At 51.7% G+C, this 14,545-nt stretch overlaps 1 protein-coding gene across 1 annotated transcript; it reads right to left on the bottom strand.

The window, feature by feature from the left end:
* Positions 1 to 13,752: 13,752 nt before the first annotated feature.
* GAST (gastrin) lies at positions 13,753 to 14,175 on the bottom strand. Its single transcript, XM_054709824.1, has 2 exons — positions 13,965 to 14,175; positions 13,753 to 13,850 (listed from the first exon to the last, which is right to left on the bottom strand). The coding sequence occupies exons 1-2, from the start codon at positions 14,173 to 14,175 to the stop codon at positions 13,753 to 13,755; spliced, it is 309 nt and encodes a 102-aa protein (XP_054565799.1).
* Between the last annotated feature and the right edge of the window lie 370 nt (positions 14,176 to 14,545).

Raw genomic sequence — 14,545 nt, 5'->3', positions numbered from 1 at the left:
TTTCCTCTTCCTCACCCACGTTTCTGCCCTTTGTCCTCCTAACTCTGTGTGATAAAAATGTGAACAATGCGTGTAAATCCTGAACATTGCATAGTTGGGCTTTGTTACTTGTCCCCTTGCTCCCTTTGCCTCTCAAGCATGACAAGCACTGAGCCATTTTTCCCTGAAGTTATTGTTTTCCCCCGTCTCACATTACTCAGCCATCTGCTATGGATCTTGGAGTGATATGAACATGTTTGTTTTGAAATGAGGGAGAAAGACAGAGGGGAAAAAAAAAAAAGTTGGAAGCCATTGACTTCCCTCTTGCTTCAGAGAGCATTGAGTGTTGCGCAAGGTCTTGAGTCTCAAAAGTACTACTCACAAATAACAAACAAAATGCCTTCCTTATCGCCTGAGGGCTGGTTCCAGAAACTGACCCACAGCTGCGGATGAGTTCACTGTCTTCATATCTGGTCCCCGGGATCTCCATGCTGAGCTTAGAATGTAGTATCTTGGATACTTCTTCTAGCCTGGACAGTTCAGGTAGAAGTGACGTGGGGTATTAGTTGCTGATTCCCTACAGGTGTTGATACGTGTTTAGACTTTAGAGATAAATAACCAAAAAGTACTTCCTCTGGTCTCTTCATTGTCCATGTTGCAGTGTGGCGTGCTGGGGCCCGGGTGCTACTGTTCCATAAGTTGATGCCTCTGGCCCATTTTGAGCCCTAGAAGATGTGAGACTCCGAGTGGTGCTGTCTCTGGCAGGGGTCACTCTAGGACGGCTGACAGATTGGGTGACCAAGACTGGGGGGGAGGGGGAGAAGGGAAGGGTTCCCAGGGACATAGGACTTTAAGTTTTAAAAAGCTGAAAGGGCCAGGCACACTAGGACGAATCTGTCCTGACTCCCTCTATGAGCGTCCCAGTCCACACATAAGGCGGTTCACTGGGCCTGACGTGTCATTCTCCTCAAGCTTGTTCCCATCTTTGAATACAAACTCCTCTCACCATTTATCCTTTCCTTTCATAAGCTTTAAAACCCTTAAACCCAGCCTGATTGGTGCAGCTCAGTGGTTGTGTGTCGACCTATGAACCAGGAGGCCACGGTTTGATTCCCAATCAGGGCACATGCCCAGGTTACAGGCTCGATCTCCAGTAGGGGGCATGCAGGAGGAGGCAGCCAATCAATGATTCTCTCTCATCGTTGATATTTCTATCTCTCTCTCCCCCTCTCCCTTCCTCTCTGAAATCAATCAATAAAAATATTTTTTTAAAAAATAAACAAAAGCTGAAACACAAACACAGGATTGAGCTGGATTTGGACTGCTCAAAGCGTGGTCTGTTCTAAAATGCCTCCCCTCTCCTCTCCCTACGAGTCTAACTCCTTGGGAAGGGGAGGACTAGGGTGCATGGGGATACTTAACCAACTGCTCTGTAGACCTCACCCAAGGTTCACTGTGGACGCATCTCTTGCCAACATGGGCCCTCACGGCTGTCTGAGAGGCAGGCCTTCCCAAGCCGGCTCCCTTCTGTGAGTTCCATACAGCACCCTCCCCGCTGCCCAGGTCCCTAACAGAGGAGACACAACTTCCAACCCACTTTCTGCCTTGAGCACTGCATCCCTCAGCCTCGGGCTGCTAGTGACCTTCGCACCCCAAGGCCAACCCTTCTGGGAGTCAGGATGGTGCACATCCGGGTACCTTCTTGGTGGCGAGCACCTGACTCACAGAAACTGCACATTAGACACAAAATGAATGAGAGTGCCGCCGCTCCTCTCACGCTTCTCCCCACCCTCCCGGCTCTCCAGGTCTCCTCCCCTAGGAGCAGGCCAGCAAGTGCAGGGTCTACGCAGAAATGCAATCAGGGAAGGGAAGGCAGTGTTCCCTTCTTCCAGGCATCCCCTCATCTTTTTATTTATTTTTTTTAATATGTTTTGATTGATTTCAGAGAGGAAGGGAGAGGGAGAGAGAGAGAGAGACATCAATGATGAGAGAGAATCATTGATTGGCTGCCTCCTGCATGCCCCCTCCTGGGGATGGAGCCTGCAACCCGGGCATGTGCCCTGACCGAGAATCGAACCGTGACCTCCTGGTTCATAGGTCCACGCTCAACCACTGAGCCACGCCGGCCGGGCCATCCCCTCATCGTTACTAAAGATTCTCAGGATGACCCTCTACCATTCTCCCTGGGGAAAGCTGCCGATGGGTACAGCGAAGATTTGCTTTGCTCAGCTATCATCTGGGTCTGTGTCCGCACGGTTACCTATGGGTGTCCTATCTCTAAAATAATGTGCTCCCGCCGAAACCGGTTTGGCTCAGTGGATAGAGCGTCGGTCTGTGGACTGAAAGGTCCAGGTTCGATTCCGGTCAAGGGCATATACCTTGGTTGCGGGCACATTCCCGGTGGGGGGTGTGCAGGAGGCAGCTGGTCGATGTTTCTCTCCCATCCATGTTTCTAACTCTCTATCCCTCTCCCTTCCTCTCTGTAAAAAAAATCAATAAAATATATTTAAAGGATAATAAATTAAAATAATGTGCTCCCTGCTCAGAGCTCATTTCCTTAGGAACCTCACTTGTGGGGGTTGAGGGAGGGATGTACATCTTAGGCCACGTTGTTGCTGTGTTTATACTCTGCGGGAGAAGAACAGAACAGTTTTTCCTGCTGCTTTAAACAACAAATGGCAGGGGCGACCCCCTGAATTCAAGTTCCCAGGCCAGACCGGATGTCTGAGAGCACCTTGAATAAAGACAATGAACACTTCTTCCCCAGCAGGGGGTTCCGGATGCTGGAATCCTGTGTTTTCTACCAGGAATTCACCACCATCAGCACAATAAATTCCACTCAGATGTTCATTGTCCTTAAGCCGCTTGCAATGAACAAAGGAGTGAGCAGGGTAAACAGAGTGGAAGGAAGCTGCCGTGCCAAAGGGACAAATTCGCAGAGTGGCCGGGTGGGACAAATTGCGTGCCAAAGGGACAAATTCGCAGAGTGGCCGGGTGGGACAAATTGCGTGCCAAAGGGACAAATTCGCAGAGTGGCCGGGTGGGACAAATTGCGTGCCAAAGGGACAAATTCGCAGAGTGGCCGGGTGGGACAAATTGCGTGCCAAAGGGACAAATTCGCAGGGTGGCTTGCTTTGCTTCATGTGAAAAAAGAAATCCTTGGCTCCTCTTCCCGTTGTTCCCTTCCAGCCAGCTGTGTACAGCCGCTGTGCTCACAGGATGAACCCTAACCCTGGCCCTGGCGTCCTGGGTGCTGTCTGGCGGAGGTCTGCTCGAGGCCCCTCCGCGCTGCTGGAAACTGGCACACACCATGGGCTTTCCTTATGCCGAGGGAACGGTCCCTTCTCCAGGAAGGTTACATCCTCAGGACTGGCATTCGGTCACAGATGGACAATCTTCGCTCCATGGAAACCCAACTCCTGTCACCCTGTGAGCGACACAGCATCCCATCCCACACTCTCCCAGGGGCCAGGACAGTTCACACTCGTTTCATGCAAAACACAGCAGCTCAGAGCAGCAAATCATTGCTTAACCGATTCAAAGGATTCACCTGTGTGAGGCCTTGTGGCCTAGACCAGGGAAAGGGAACCTCCCTTTTTCACTGCTCCCCAGAGGCGGGTTTTGGTCCAGAGAAGTGGAGGGAGCTTGTCACAAATATCGATCCTAATGAAATCTTTGGACACTTACTTTTTTTTTTAAATATATTTTTAAATATTTTATTGATTTTTTTACAGAGAGGAAAGGAGAGGGATAGAGAGTTAGAAACATCGATGAGAGAGAAACATCGATCAGCTGCCTCCTGCACACCCCCTACTGGGGATGTGCCCTCAACCAAGGTACATGCCCTTGACCGGAATCGAACCTGGGACCTTTCAGTCTACAGGCTGACGCTCTATCCACTGAGCCAAACCGGTCAGGGCTGGACACTTACTTTTAATCAAATCTGAGAGTGGAGAGTTGGTTCAAAAAATGAGGGGACCCCCACTAAAACTCTCTGAAGTGTGACTTTTCATTATGGGTGAAAAAACAACAGCTTAGCCCTGGCTGAGTGGGAGGGAATACACTCTGAATGCCACTCATTTTAATCTCTGAACTCCACCCCCTCTTGTGAAAAGGGTGAAATTTTTATTATTTTTCTGGGTCTGGTACGTCTCATATTTTCAAGAGCACGTGGCACACAGGAAGGAAGAGAGACGATCCTTAGCGGGGAGCCTGCTGTCCTCCCTGAAACTGGGCCATGAACTGACCCTGTCCTCACGTTAACCATACTCGGCCCCGGTACTCAATGCCCAAGGATCCTTGCCAGCCAAGGGCCATTGCGCCTCAGATCCCCGCCTGCCAAACGACGTCTCCATCCTGGACCAGAATGCCTTTCACTGGCTCATAACTGGAAGGCCGCAGAGTTCTCTACAGAAGAACCATCTGATAATGGCGTCAAAGTCACAGCTCCAGCTACCCATACTTGTTGGCGTCAAAGTCACAGCTCCAGCTACCCATACTGGCAACCAGAATTGAGTGTCAGTTTCCTGATTTGGAATCCGGTTACGTGCCAAGACTTCTCTGGGTCTTCTCCCAACACAAAAGTGCAAGGCCAGGGTATGTGCTCGGGTGTTCACATGCGAGAGAATGAAATTGGACCCCTTTCCTCACACCACATACAAAAATTAACTCAGAATGGATCAAAAACCCAAGTGTAAGAGCGAAAGCTATAAATCTCTTGAAAAGAGGTGGAAATCTTAGTGACCCTGGATTAAGCAATGGTTTGTTAGCTAAGAAACCATTACACCAAAAGCACAGGGGGAAATGCATAAGATGGACTTCGAAATTAAAAACTTTTATGTCTCACAGGACACTATCAAGGAAGTAATAAGGTAGCCCACAGGACGGAAGAACATGTTTGCAAATCAAACGTGACAAGGGCCTAGTATCCAAAATACGTATTCTAAAAATCGTGCAACTCAACAGAAAAAGATAAACAACCTAATTTAGAAATAGGCCAAGACTTGAGTAGACATTTCTCTGACCAAGGTCTACAAATGCTCAGTAAGTACATAAAAATGCTCAACATTTAGAACATTTCGACTTCTCAGTAACACGGGTTCTTGTGTGGATATGAGATGGCGTGTTTTTCAGTGTTGTGGCAGTGGAGGGGACCAACACAAAGTGGGCGAAATACCACCGTGTCGCTTGAGAAGCAAGCGGCCACGTGTTCAAGCTGTCTGGGTTTCAGCAAGCTGTTCCTGGTCTACTGGCCTGGTTCCCAACAGGACAGATTCTGTCCCCTGGGAGCATGTGACGATGTCTGGGGATATTTGTGATTGTCACAACTTGGGGAAGGGCGGTGCTGCGGCACCTAACGTATAGGGGCCGGCGACACCCCTGAACAGAACACCGCCCCACACCGAAGAATTCTCTCCCTCAGAACAGCAATACTGTCACCATTCAGAAACCCTGGCCTAACGAGAGGATGACATTCTACATTATTGACAATAGTAGTCACAAGCTCAGACCCCAGGCCTGGAGGTTGAGGTGCCAAAAGCTCTTTCTTTGGTGCCTGCTTTCTTCTATTATTATTTACTAGAGGCCCGGTGCATGACATTCGTGCACTGGCGGGGGTCCCTCAGCCCAGCCTGCGCCCTCTCGCAGGAAGCAGGCCTAAGCAGGCAGGCAGACATCCCCCCAAGGGGGTCTTTAGCACTGTAGTGGAGGTGGGAGGGTTTCCTGTCACTACCTAGCCAGCCCTGAGCCCGGCTTCTGGCTGAGCTGCCCTCCCTCTGTGGGAGCGATACACTGACCACCAGGGGCAGCTCCTGCATTGAGCATCTGCCCCCTGGTGGTCAGTGCACATCATAGCAATGGGTCATTCGATTTGCATATTAGCCTTTTATTATATAGGATTGAGGACTTGTTTTATGCTAGGCACTGTGCTAAATAAACCCTTTAAGTGTGGTATTTCATTTAATCTTCATAATCACCCTAGTCTACTAGTATATATTAACCTATGGCAGTGGTCGACAAACTGCGGCTCGCGAGCCACATGCGGCCCTTTGGCCCCTTGAGTGTGGCTCTTCCACAAAGTACCACAGCCTGGGCGAGTCTATTTTGAGGAAGTGGCGTTAGAAGAAGTTTAAGTTTAGAAAAATTTGGCTCTCAAAAGAAATTTCAGTCGTTGTACTGTTGATATTTGGCTCTGTTGACTAATGAGTTTGCCGACCACTGACCTATGGTATAAGTTTGTAGTTTTTTTTTAAATTCACAATGATCTCCCCACACCATTTTCCCAACAGGCAAAAAACACACACACCTTTTAAGTGTCTCACCAATGCAAATCCAAACCCAACGAATTCATTACACACGGTACTAAAAGAAGTAGGTTTACGTGGGACACATGAAAGTGACAGAAGGAGGTGGGACAATAGAAAAAGTGCCAGGATTAGAAATAAGAAAACTAGTGCAGCTCAAGTAGACGAGAAGAATTTGCTGAGCTTATAAATAGTACTGCAAGCGAAAGTGCATTAACGGAGCACAGAGCAGACGCTTCATAGACAATGAATGAATGAACAGCTGAACGCATTCATGACTAAAAGTCCTGGGAGTTCTGTCTTTCATGCAAAGCAACTGTTTGACTTTTTTAAAAGAAGATGCTGTGGTGGCTGTTGGTAACGGTAGCAGCATTCTTTTTAGCGTGAGAGAATAGTTTTTTACATGTAGTTCCTCCTTGGCTTTGCACAGCCACCCTGTGAAGGCGGAAGAGAGGGTGTAATTATCTCCATGTGAGAGTCCTTCTCTGCCCAATGTGCCAGCGTCCTGGTACCAGGAATGGCGCAGAGCTCAGGTGAGCAGAGCACAGTCAGAGGGGGGAGGCACAGCAAGTCTCAGAAGGTCACAGCGGGGACAAAGAGGCCGACCCATAAGGAAGCAGAATCCCAGGGGATGAAGTGGTTTGCACAGGGTCAAACGGTAGCTGGTTGGGCTGCAGAAATAGAGCCGAACCCACGCGCTCTCTCTCGCTCTGGACAGAACACACGCAGAGCAAGGCAAGCAGTGGTCACAGCCACGTTCTCTAGCCGGGTCCCGCCATTCTGGGCGTGATGCTTAAAGAGGGACATTGACAGATGGGGAGCCCTGTCTTTTAGGGACGGGTGGAAAACTGGGTCTCTTTAGCCTGAGAAAATAAAGCAGAATGAGTGTCCGGACATGCTCATGGCATTCAACTATTTGAAGGGTTATCATGTGGAAGAAGCAGCTTTAAATTTTTTTATTAGTTTGGGTTTTTTTTTGTTTTGTTTTTTTGTTAATCTTCACCTGAGCATATTTTTCCCATTGCTTTTCAGAAAGAGGGAGAGGGAGGAAGGAAGAGGGAGTGGGGAGGAGAGAGAGAGAGAGAGAGAGAGAGAGAGAGAGAGAGAGAGAGAGAGAGAGAAACACTGATGTGAGAGAAACACATGGACTGGTTGCCTCCCCCACATGCCCCGACAGGGGGTGGGGAGCAAACCTGCAGCCCAGGTACCATGCCCTTGACCAGGAATCGAACCCAAGCCCCTTCCTTGTGCAGACCAACGCTCTAACCACTGAGCACACCAGCCAGGGCAGGAGCAGCTTCGAGACAGAGGCGTGAAGAGCCCAAGACCCATCCAGGTGCCCTGTGAGGCGGGCGTGTCTATCAGGGTTCAAAGGAGAACGCTCAGGGGGCAGCGTGAGAAGACGGGGTCCCCAAGGGGCCGTCCCTGCACTCAGCAGGACGCGAGCAGGTTGTAGTTCGGGGCACGGACTCCGAGTCAGGCCATCCGCCGTGGCCACCGCCACTTACGAGCTGTGTTTCCTGGGAACAGTGACTTACTCTTCCTGAGTGTCCGCTTCCTCACCTGCCATGGCAGAGGATGGCAGTGCCCGGGGTGGGGATTGGTTACAGGGTTTAGTAAGGTGAGGCACGTGCCCCGTCTCATTCATTGAAGCCAACCAACTGCATAACTGAATAGCCACTGAGTGCGTGCATTGGGGACGCATCAGGGGCTCCGTAAGCTGTGTGAGGGGTGCAGTGTGAGGGGTGCAGTGTGAGGGGTGCAGTGGGAGAGGTGCAGTGTGAGGGGTGCAGTGTGAGAGGTGCAGTGGGAGGGGTGCAGTGTGAGGGGTGCAGTGTGAGGGGTGCAGTGGGAGAGGTGCAGTGGGAGGGGTGCAGTGGGAGGGGTGCAGTGTGAGGGGTGCAGTGGGAGAGGTGCAGTGGGAGGGGTGCAGTCCGGGCAGCGGCCCACCTAGAACAGCCACCTTGCCTGTAGGCCTGAGAAGGACCTGACAGCTGCGGGAGGGAATGCACTGTTGACCCCTAGTGAGGTTTGCAATCTAGATGGCGTCTCTGCCAATGAGATCCATTTCCGCGCTGGGGAGAGCCTGGACCGAATGCCCTCAACCACCCTTTCCGATTCTTAAATTCCAAGAGAACAAGAATACTCAGACTGTCCAATTGTCCGAGCAGGAAGCGCATTGCCTCCAGGGCCGCGAGAAAGGTCAAGGAACTGGGAGCATGAAGGGGGGCCGCTCTAGAAAAGGGATGGAAACCCTTCTCCCAGTCCTTCCCCGGCTTGTTATTTACCACCGCACAACAGGGCTTTGTTTCCCTGCCCTTCTCTAAAGCAACTCGGGGAGCTGCCCCCCGAGAGTCCCAGAGCGAACACATGAGATTTCTCCCCCGCCCCCCCCCGCAATCCCTCCCAAAGAAATACACCCCAGAACTGTACGAATGTTCAGGTTCTGAATGACGGTCTTTGACAATGTTCAGTCTTCTTCCAGTCCTGCTTGGGACCTTTGACCTCAAGTGTGCAAAACAGAAAGACCTTGTGTGGCAGGGATGCGGACATACGTTTGCAGATTGCACCCCCTCCTGGTCGCAGGCGGGAACCGACACGGCAGGTCCGGATTCCTTGCTTGTTTTTCGAGCCGCACAAGCCCCCCCCCCCCCCACCCCCCCCCCCCCCCCCACCCCCCTCCACCCCCCCCCCCCCCGCCACCAGGGCAGCTGGACAGGAAATGTCTTGCTCCCCAGAATTTAATCCTGGCCTCCTGGGAGCTGAAGCTTGACATGCATTCAAATTCAACTGTGGGGCGGTTTCCAAAATTCCGTGTTTATTTACTTTGGGAGCACAGGTTTCTACCAAAGAGCAGTTACTCATTAATCACTGATGAAGGTTCACCCTCTGGAAAAAGAACTCGAATTAGGGCCTTTTCTTTTTCTTTTTCTTTTTTTTTTTACTATATTTTTTATTGTTGATAGTATTACAGATATCTCCCATTTTCTCCCCCTTTTAAGACCTTTTCTAAAAGTTCTGAGCTGGGTCCTGTAAAACAGAGGACAGCAGGCTGAGAGGCTCAGGTCCCCAACCCATTCCATACCCTTGTCCCAGGCCAGCGGGAAAGGCTCAGAGGCGGGTAGCGCCCCAGGAGTCTGGCCAAGGTCCTGAGAGGGGGAGTAAAAGAAAGAGGGGGCCCTGAGGGGTGGAGAAGCCCAGGTGCTGGGGGAAGTGGTGGAAGAGGAACCAGGAGAGGGAGGAGGGCTCCCCTGAGGCCTGCAGGAGACAAACAGGAAGGAGGGCATGGTGGAGGGGGGGGGGAGTTTCCCCTGTCCCCTGTCCCCTGTCCAGGGCACCCTCTCTGTCCTGCTCCCCAGTTGGATGCAGAAGGTAGTTCTGATGCCTGGCCCTGCCCAGACCCTGGGCACTGGCCCTCAGGGAATCTTGCCATGGGATACCCTGTACCAGGTGACTTTTTCCAAGGTCAGGCCAAGGGAGGCTGCCCAAGGCTGGGAATCTGGGTGATGGTGCCCCAAGTTCATGGCTCTGGTGGTGGTGGTGGTTGGGGGGGGGGGGCGGGGGGAGGACGGTGCCTCCTTCTGCCCTCTCTCTGGCCCAGCAGGAGTCCGAGGGTACCCATTGGGAGGGAGGGAGGGAGAGCAGGAGGCGTAGGGTATCTGCTCTGCTGACCTCTGGGGTCAGAGCAGCAGCAGCAGGGTGGGAAGGGGAACCAGGCGGAAAGGCACCACTCCAGAGGCGCCTGCCGGGGCTCCGGGGCTGTCGCAGACGCCTACCTGCTGGGCCCAAAGGTTTACCTGGAGAGTGACCCAGGGGCTGAGCCTTGGTTTCTCTGTCTGTCAAATGAGGCACTTTGCAGACTCTGCCTCTTTTGTGGGGTGACTGGCCCTGCCCAGGAGGGAGTTGGAGAGCGGTGAGATGTGGGCTGACACTGCCCTCTGGTGGTTGCAGCTGGAGTTGCTGGGCTCCCGTGCATGAACCTAGATCAAGCATGTCAAACTCAAAGGCTAACACCGGCCAAATAAACAAGGTTTATGATTAGGTGGGCCGCAAAAAAACAAAAGCTTCAATTTTCATAGGTTTTGAAAATAGATAGGTTTATTTCGATAGAGACATGCTGAATACAAAGGGCTGAAATAAATGAGTAATCATCAACTTAAACATTTTAATAAAAATTACTATTTTTTCTTGAACATTAACTTACCAGACACTGAATAACTGTACAAATTAATAAGCATAACGCAAATAAACCTATTTTTCTTGTTCTCCGAAAGCAAAATATTTCCTGTTGCGCACACCAAACAAGTCAGTACAAGACTAATGACGTGGCCATGGGCTGCTAAAATATTCGCTGCTGGTATTAGGGGAGAGAAATGGTGCGCCTGCGTGTAAGGCGAGTAAGGGAAATGAATGCAACACGATGATAGTAATCAGTCATTAGCGAACGTTGTAGTTCGTTATTGATAATTATGTATAACAGGATATTGTAAAAATTAAGTTATAAAATTTTTATTAATACCTCTTCTACTCCCTTCCACTCTCTAAAAAAATCAATGGAAAAATATCCTCACGTGAGGATTAACAACAACAACAACAACAAAATCCATGGCTTTATTTTTGTTTTTCCCTTACACCTCGTCTCATTGGAAATGAATAGTGTTGTTTCTTTTTAAAGGCAAAAATATATGTGTTTGTGACTGGCAAAATGGCAAAATAGCAAAGTTCAGCCTGCTCATGAAGTCATCTCTAATAGTTCTTTCTAAATTATTTAATAATGAGATCTACAGGTTGAGACTGGAAGGTCTGGGGGATATTTTAGGTTTACATGATCTGCTGAGTGGTCATGACCATTTACTTTACCACATCTCACTAATAACACCATTATTGTCTGTTGTGTTCAACTGAAGTGCAAGTTCATTAAGCTGGGGAAAATCAGTGAAGCCTTTTCATAAAGTTTGTGAACTTGCAACAATGGCAAGGGAATAATCTTTATGTTACCTTACACAAAGAACATAGACACTGTAATCAGAATATATATATAATATATATATACAAAACGTTTCTTACATACCGTTATATTGGCTGGGCTGCAAAAATATTCGTGGTGGGCCGCATGCGACCCGCAGGCTGGGAGTTTGACATGCTTGACCTAGATGGTGCCACCACCTGGGGACCTGGAGGGTCCCTTTCATCGCTCTCTTCTCCATTTCCTGTCCTCCTTCTTTACCCCAAGCTCCCCAGGGACCTCAGGGCTGCTTTTTCATGAGCAGGTCAAATCCAGTTCAACAAACATCCTCTCCGAGGGAGTTGAATGACCCTTTGCTGTATGACCCGTTGCATGCTGGGTGTTGGAGCTACAGAGCTGCTGACAACACAGCGAGATGGTCCGGGAAGCTGGAAGCTGGAGGCTAGTGGGGAGCCACGCGACAGAGCTTCCGTTTCATGAGTGAATGAAAGTATGACACTTTCCAATAGTGGGGAGTCCTGTGTGGCTGGAGTGGAGGGAATGGCAGAGGGGCAGGGGGTGAGAAGGGACCCCCAAACAGGAAGAGTATGCCTGTTGGACCCTTATTGGCATGATGACAGTAAAACGATGTGCAATGGAAGAGGAGAGGCTGACAGTTATTTCCTTGTGGAGGATGGGGAGTCGTCAGGGGGACGGGATCATGGAGCAGCAGCCCGGGATGCGTACCCCAGACTTTCAAAGGCCAGAGGAGTAGCTTTTAATTTTTATTTTTTGAATATATTTTTATTGATTTCAGAGAGGAAGGGAGAGGGAGAGATAGAAACATCAAAGATGAGAGAGAATCATTGATCGGCTGCCTCCTGCACACCCCACATTGGGGATCAAGCCTGCAACCAAGGCATGTGCCCTGACCGGGAATCCAACCAGCAACCTCCTGGTTCCTAGGTCCACACTCAACCACTGAGCCACACTGGCGGGGTCAGGGGTGGCTTTTTAAATTGTAAGTAATTCTCTTCTGCAGATGGCATGACTTGCTCTGGAAGGGGAGTTAGCAAACTATGCCTCATGGTTCTCTGAATACTTAGACGATATTCTTGATGTTGCCTCTTGGCCTGCGAAGCCTAGAATCTTTTCTATCTGACCCTTTTAGAGGAAGGTTGCCAGCCCTGGGGGTCTGCACGGCAATTCTCCTCCAGCTCTCCTCCGCCATGGACTGCGAGATGCCTCTGGAGGCACTAACTCCCCGGCACTTCCAGCCGGCCTTGTGCTCGGAAAGCCCTGGGCAGAGAGTGGCTGAGCCTGGGGGAGGATGCTGCCCTCAGACAGACGGAGAGGGGCTGTGGGTGAGACACCAGCAAGTGCCCGCGCCAGCCCTCGCCCATTTGACAAATATTTAGTGGGCACCTCCTGCTTGGGGCGACGGGAATACACAGGGCAGAGGGACACGCGGTCCTCGCTCTTACAGAGTTCCTTTCTGTCTGGGGAGGCAGACAAGAAGCCGTCCAACAAAACCACCACAGGCAAAGAGGATGGGTCTCTCAGGAAGAGGTATGTCAACCAGCTACGTTCGTGCTGGCGTGGGGTGGGCGGGAGCAAGGACCAAGGTTCTGAGCAGGGAGGGACGTGTGTCTGTGTTGGGGAAAGGAAGAGAGAGGAGGAAGACATGTGGGCCATGGCAGCATCCACATGCAGACGGGCTCTGAGAGCTTTGACGCGGAGCATAGATTTCATTCTGAGTGCAATGGGGAGCACTGGAGGGGTGGGGTGATTGCATTTATCTTCTCAAAAGCTTTCTCTGACCCGGCCTGCGTAGCTTAGTGGTTGAGCATCGACCTATGAACCAGGAGGTCATAGTTCGATTCCCCGTCAGGGCACATGCCAGGATTGTGCTCAGTGTGGGGCATGCAGGAGGCAGCCAATCAATGATTCTCTCTCATCATTGATGCTTCTATCTCTCTCTCCCTCTCCCTCTCTGACGTCAATAAAAATATATTTCAAAAATAAAATGAAATAAAAAGCTTTCTCTGATTTCAACCCCACCCCCTACTCTTCCACCCACATGAGTGTTGGGCTCTGGGGACCCCAAGAAGGATGAGCCATGGTCCCTGCCCCTAGACAGTGCTCACCTCCCCTCCCTGCCTCAACCCTGCCCCAACTCCCCTCCCTGCCTCAACCCTGCCCCAACACCCCTCCCTGCCTCAACCCTGCCCCAACACCCCTCCCTGCCTCAACCCTGCCCCAACTCCCCTCTCTGCCTCAACCCTGCCCCAACGCCCCTCCCTGCCTCAACCCTGCCCCAACTCCCCTCTCTGCCTCAACCCTGCCCCAACTCCCCTCCCTGCCTCAACCCTGCCCCAACTCCCCTCCCTTGCCCCAGGAACACTTGACGAAATGTGGCCCATTGGAAGCGGCTTTATTTGGATTGGTTTTCCATGGGGCTGGGCTGGGCTGGGCTGGACTGGGCTGGGCTGGGAGGTGACCGGGCTCTGCAACTCGGTGCTAGGGCTATTGGTCCCCTTCCTCAGCACTGCGGCGGCCGAAGTCCATCCATCCGTACGCTTCTTCTTCTTCCTCCAGCCACGGCCCCTGCTTCTTGGACAGGTCTGCGGGCCAGAGGTGGGAGAGGAGGTGAGGATGGACCAGGACACCTAGCCCCGGGGACTGAGGCCCAGACTGGCTGGGTGAGGCCAGCAGGGAGGGCTGTCCGCAGCTCCTACCTGCTACAGGGTGTGGAGGATCCTGGAACCTCAGCTGCCTTTGGTGGGGAGGGGCTGGGCCCAGCTGGTCCAGCCAACGTGCCTCCAGGGCCCTCTTGGCGCCTGGGCCCGAGGGTGCATCCTGCAGCTGGGAGCGGGGCTTCCAAGAGGCTTCAGAGAAGGTGGCCAGCGCCAGAGCCAGGAGCAGCGCACACACGCACAGTCGCTGCATCTTGTCTGCAGAGAGCAGGGCCGAGCGTAGGGGAGGGGCAGTCCAGGCACCAGGGGCAGGGGCCTGGGCCAGGTGGGCTCCAGGTGCCCCCCTGCTGGCAGGTGTGCAATTCTGCGAGGGCTTGTGGACTGGTCCTGCCAGTCTACCCCCACCCCGTTACCCTCCCCACCCCCCCACCCCCCGCCCAACACACACACCTCCACGACTTGCCCTCTCCTCCTTCCCTACCCTAATTCCAGCCACTGCTTTTCTTGGAAAACCTAGAGCCGTGGTCGGCAAACTGCGGCTCACGAGCCACATGCGGCTCTTTGGCCCCTTGAGTGTGGCTCTTCCACAAAGTGGCGTTGGAAGAAGTTTAAGTTTAAAAAAT

Source organism: Eptesicus fuscus, chromosome 20, assembly GCF_027574615.1.
Source record: "Eptesicus fuscus isolate TK198812 chromosome 20, DD_ASM_mEF_20220401, whole genome shotgun sequence".
In the NCBI taxonomy this organism is placed as follows: Eukaryota; Metazoa; Chordata; class Mammalia; order Chiroptera; family Vespertilionidae; genus Eptesicus; species Eptesicus fuscus.
This window is presented reverse-complemented; position numbering and strand designations above follow the sequence as displayed.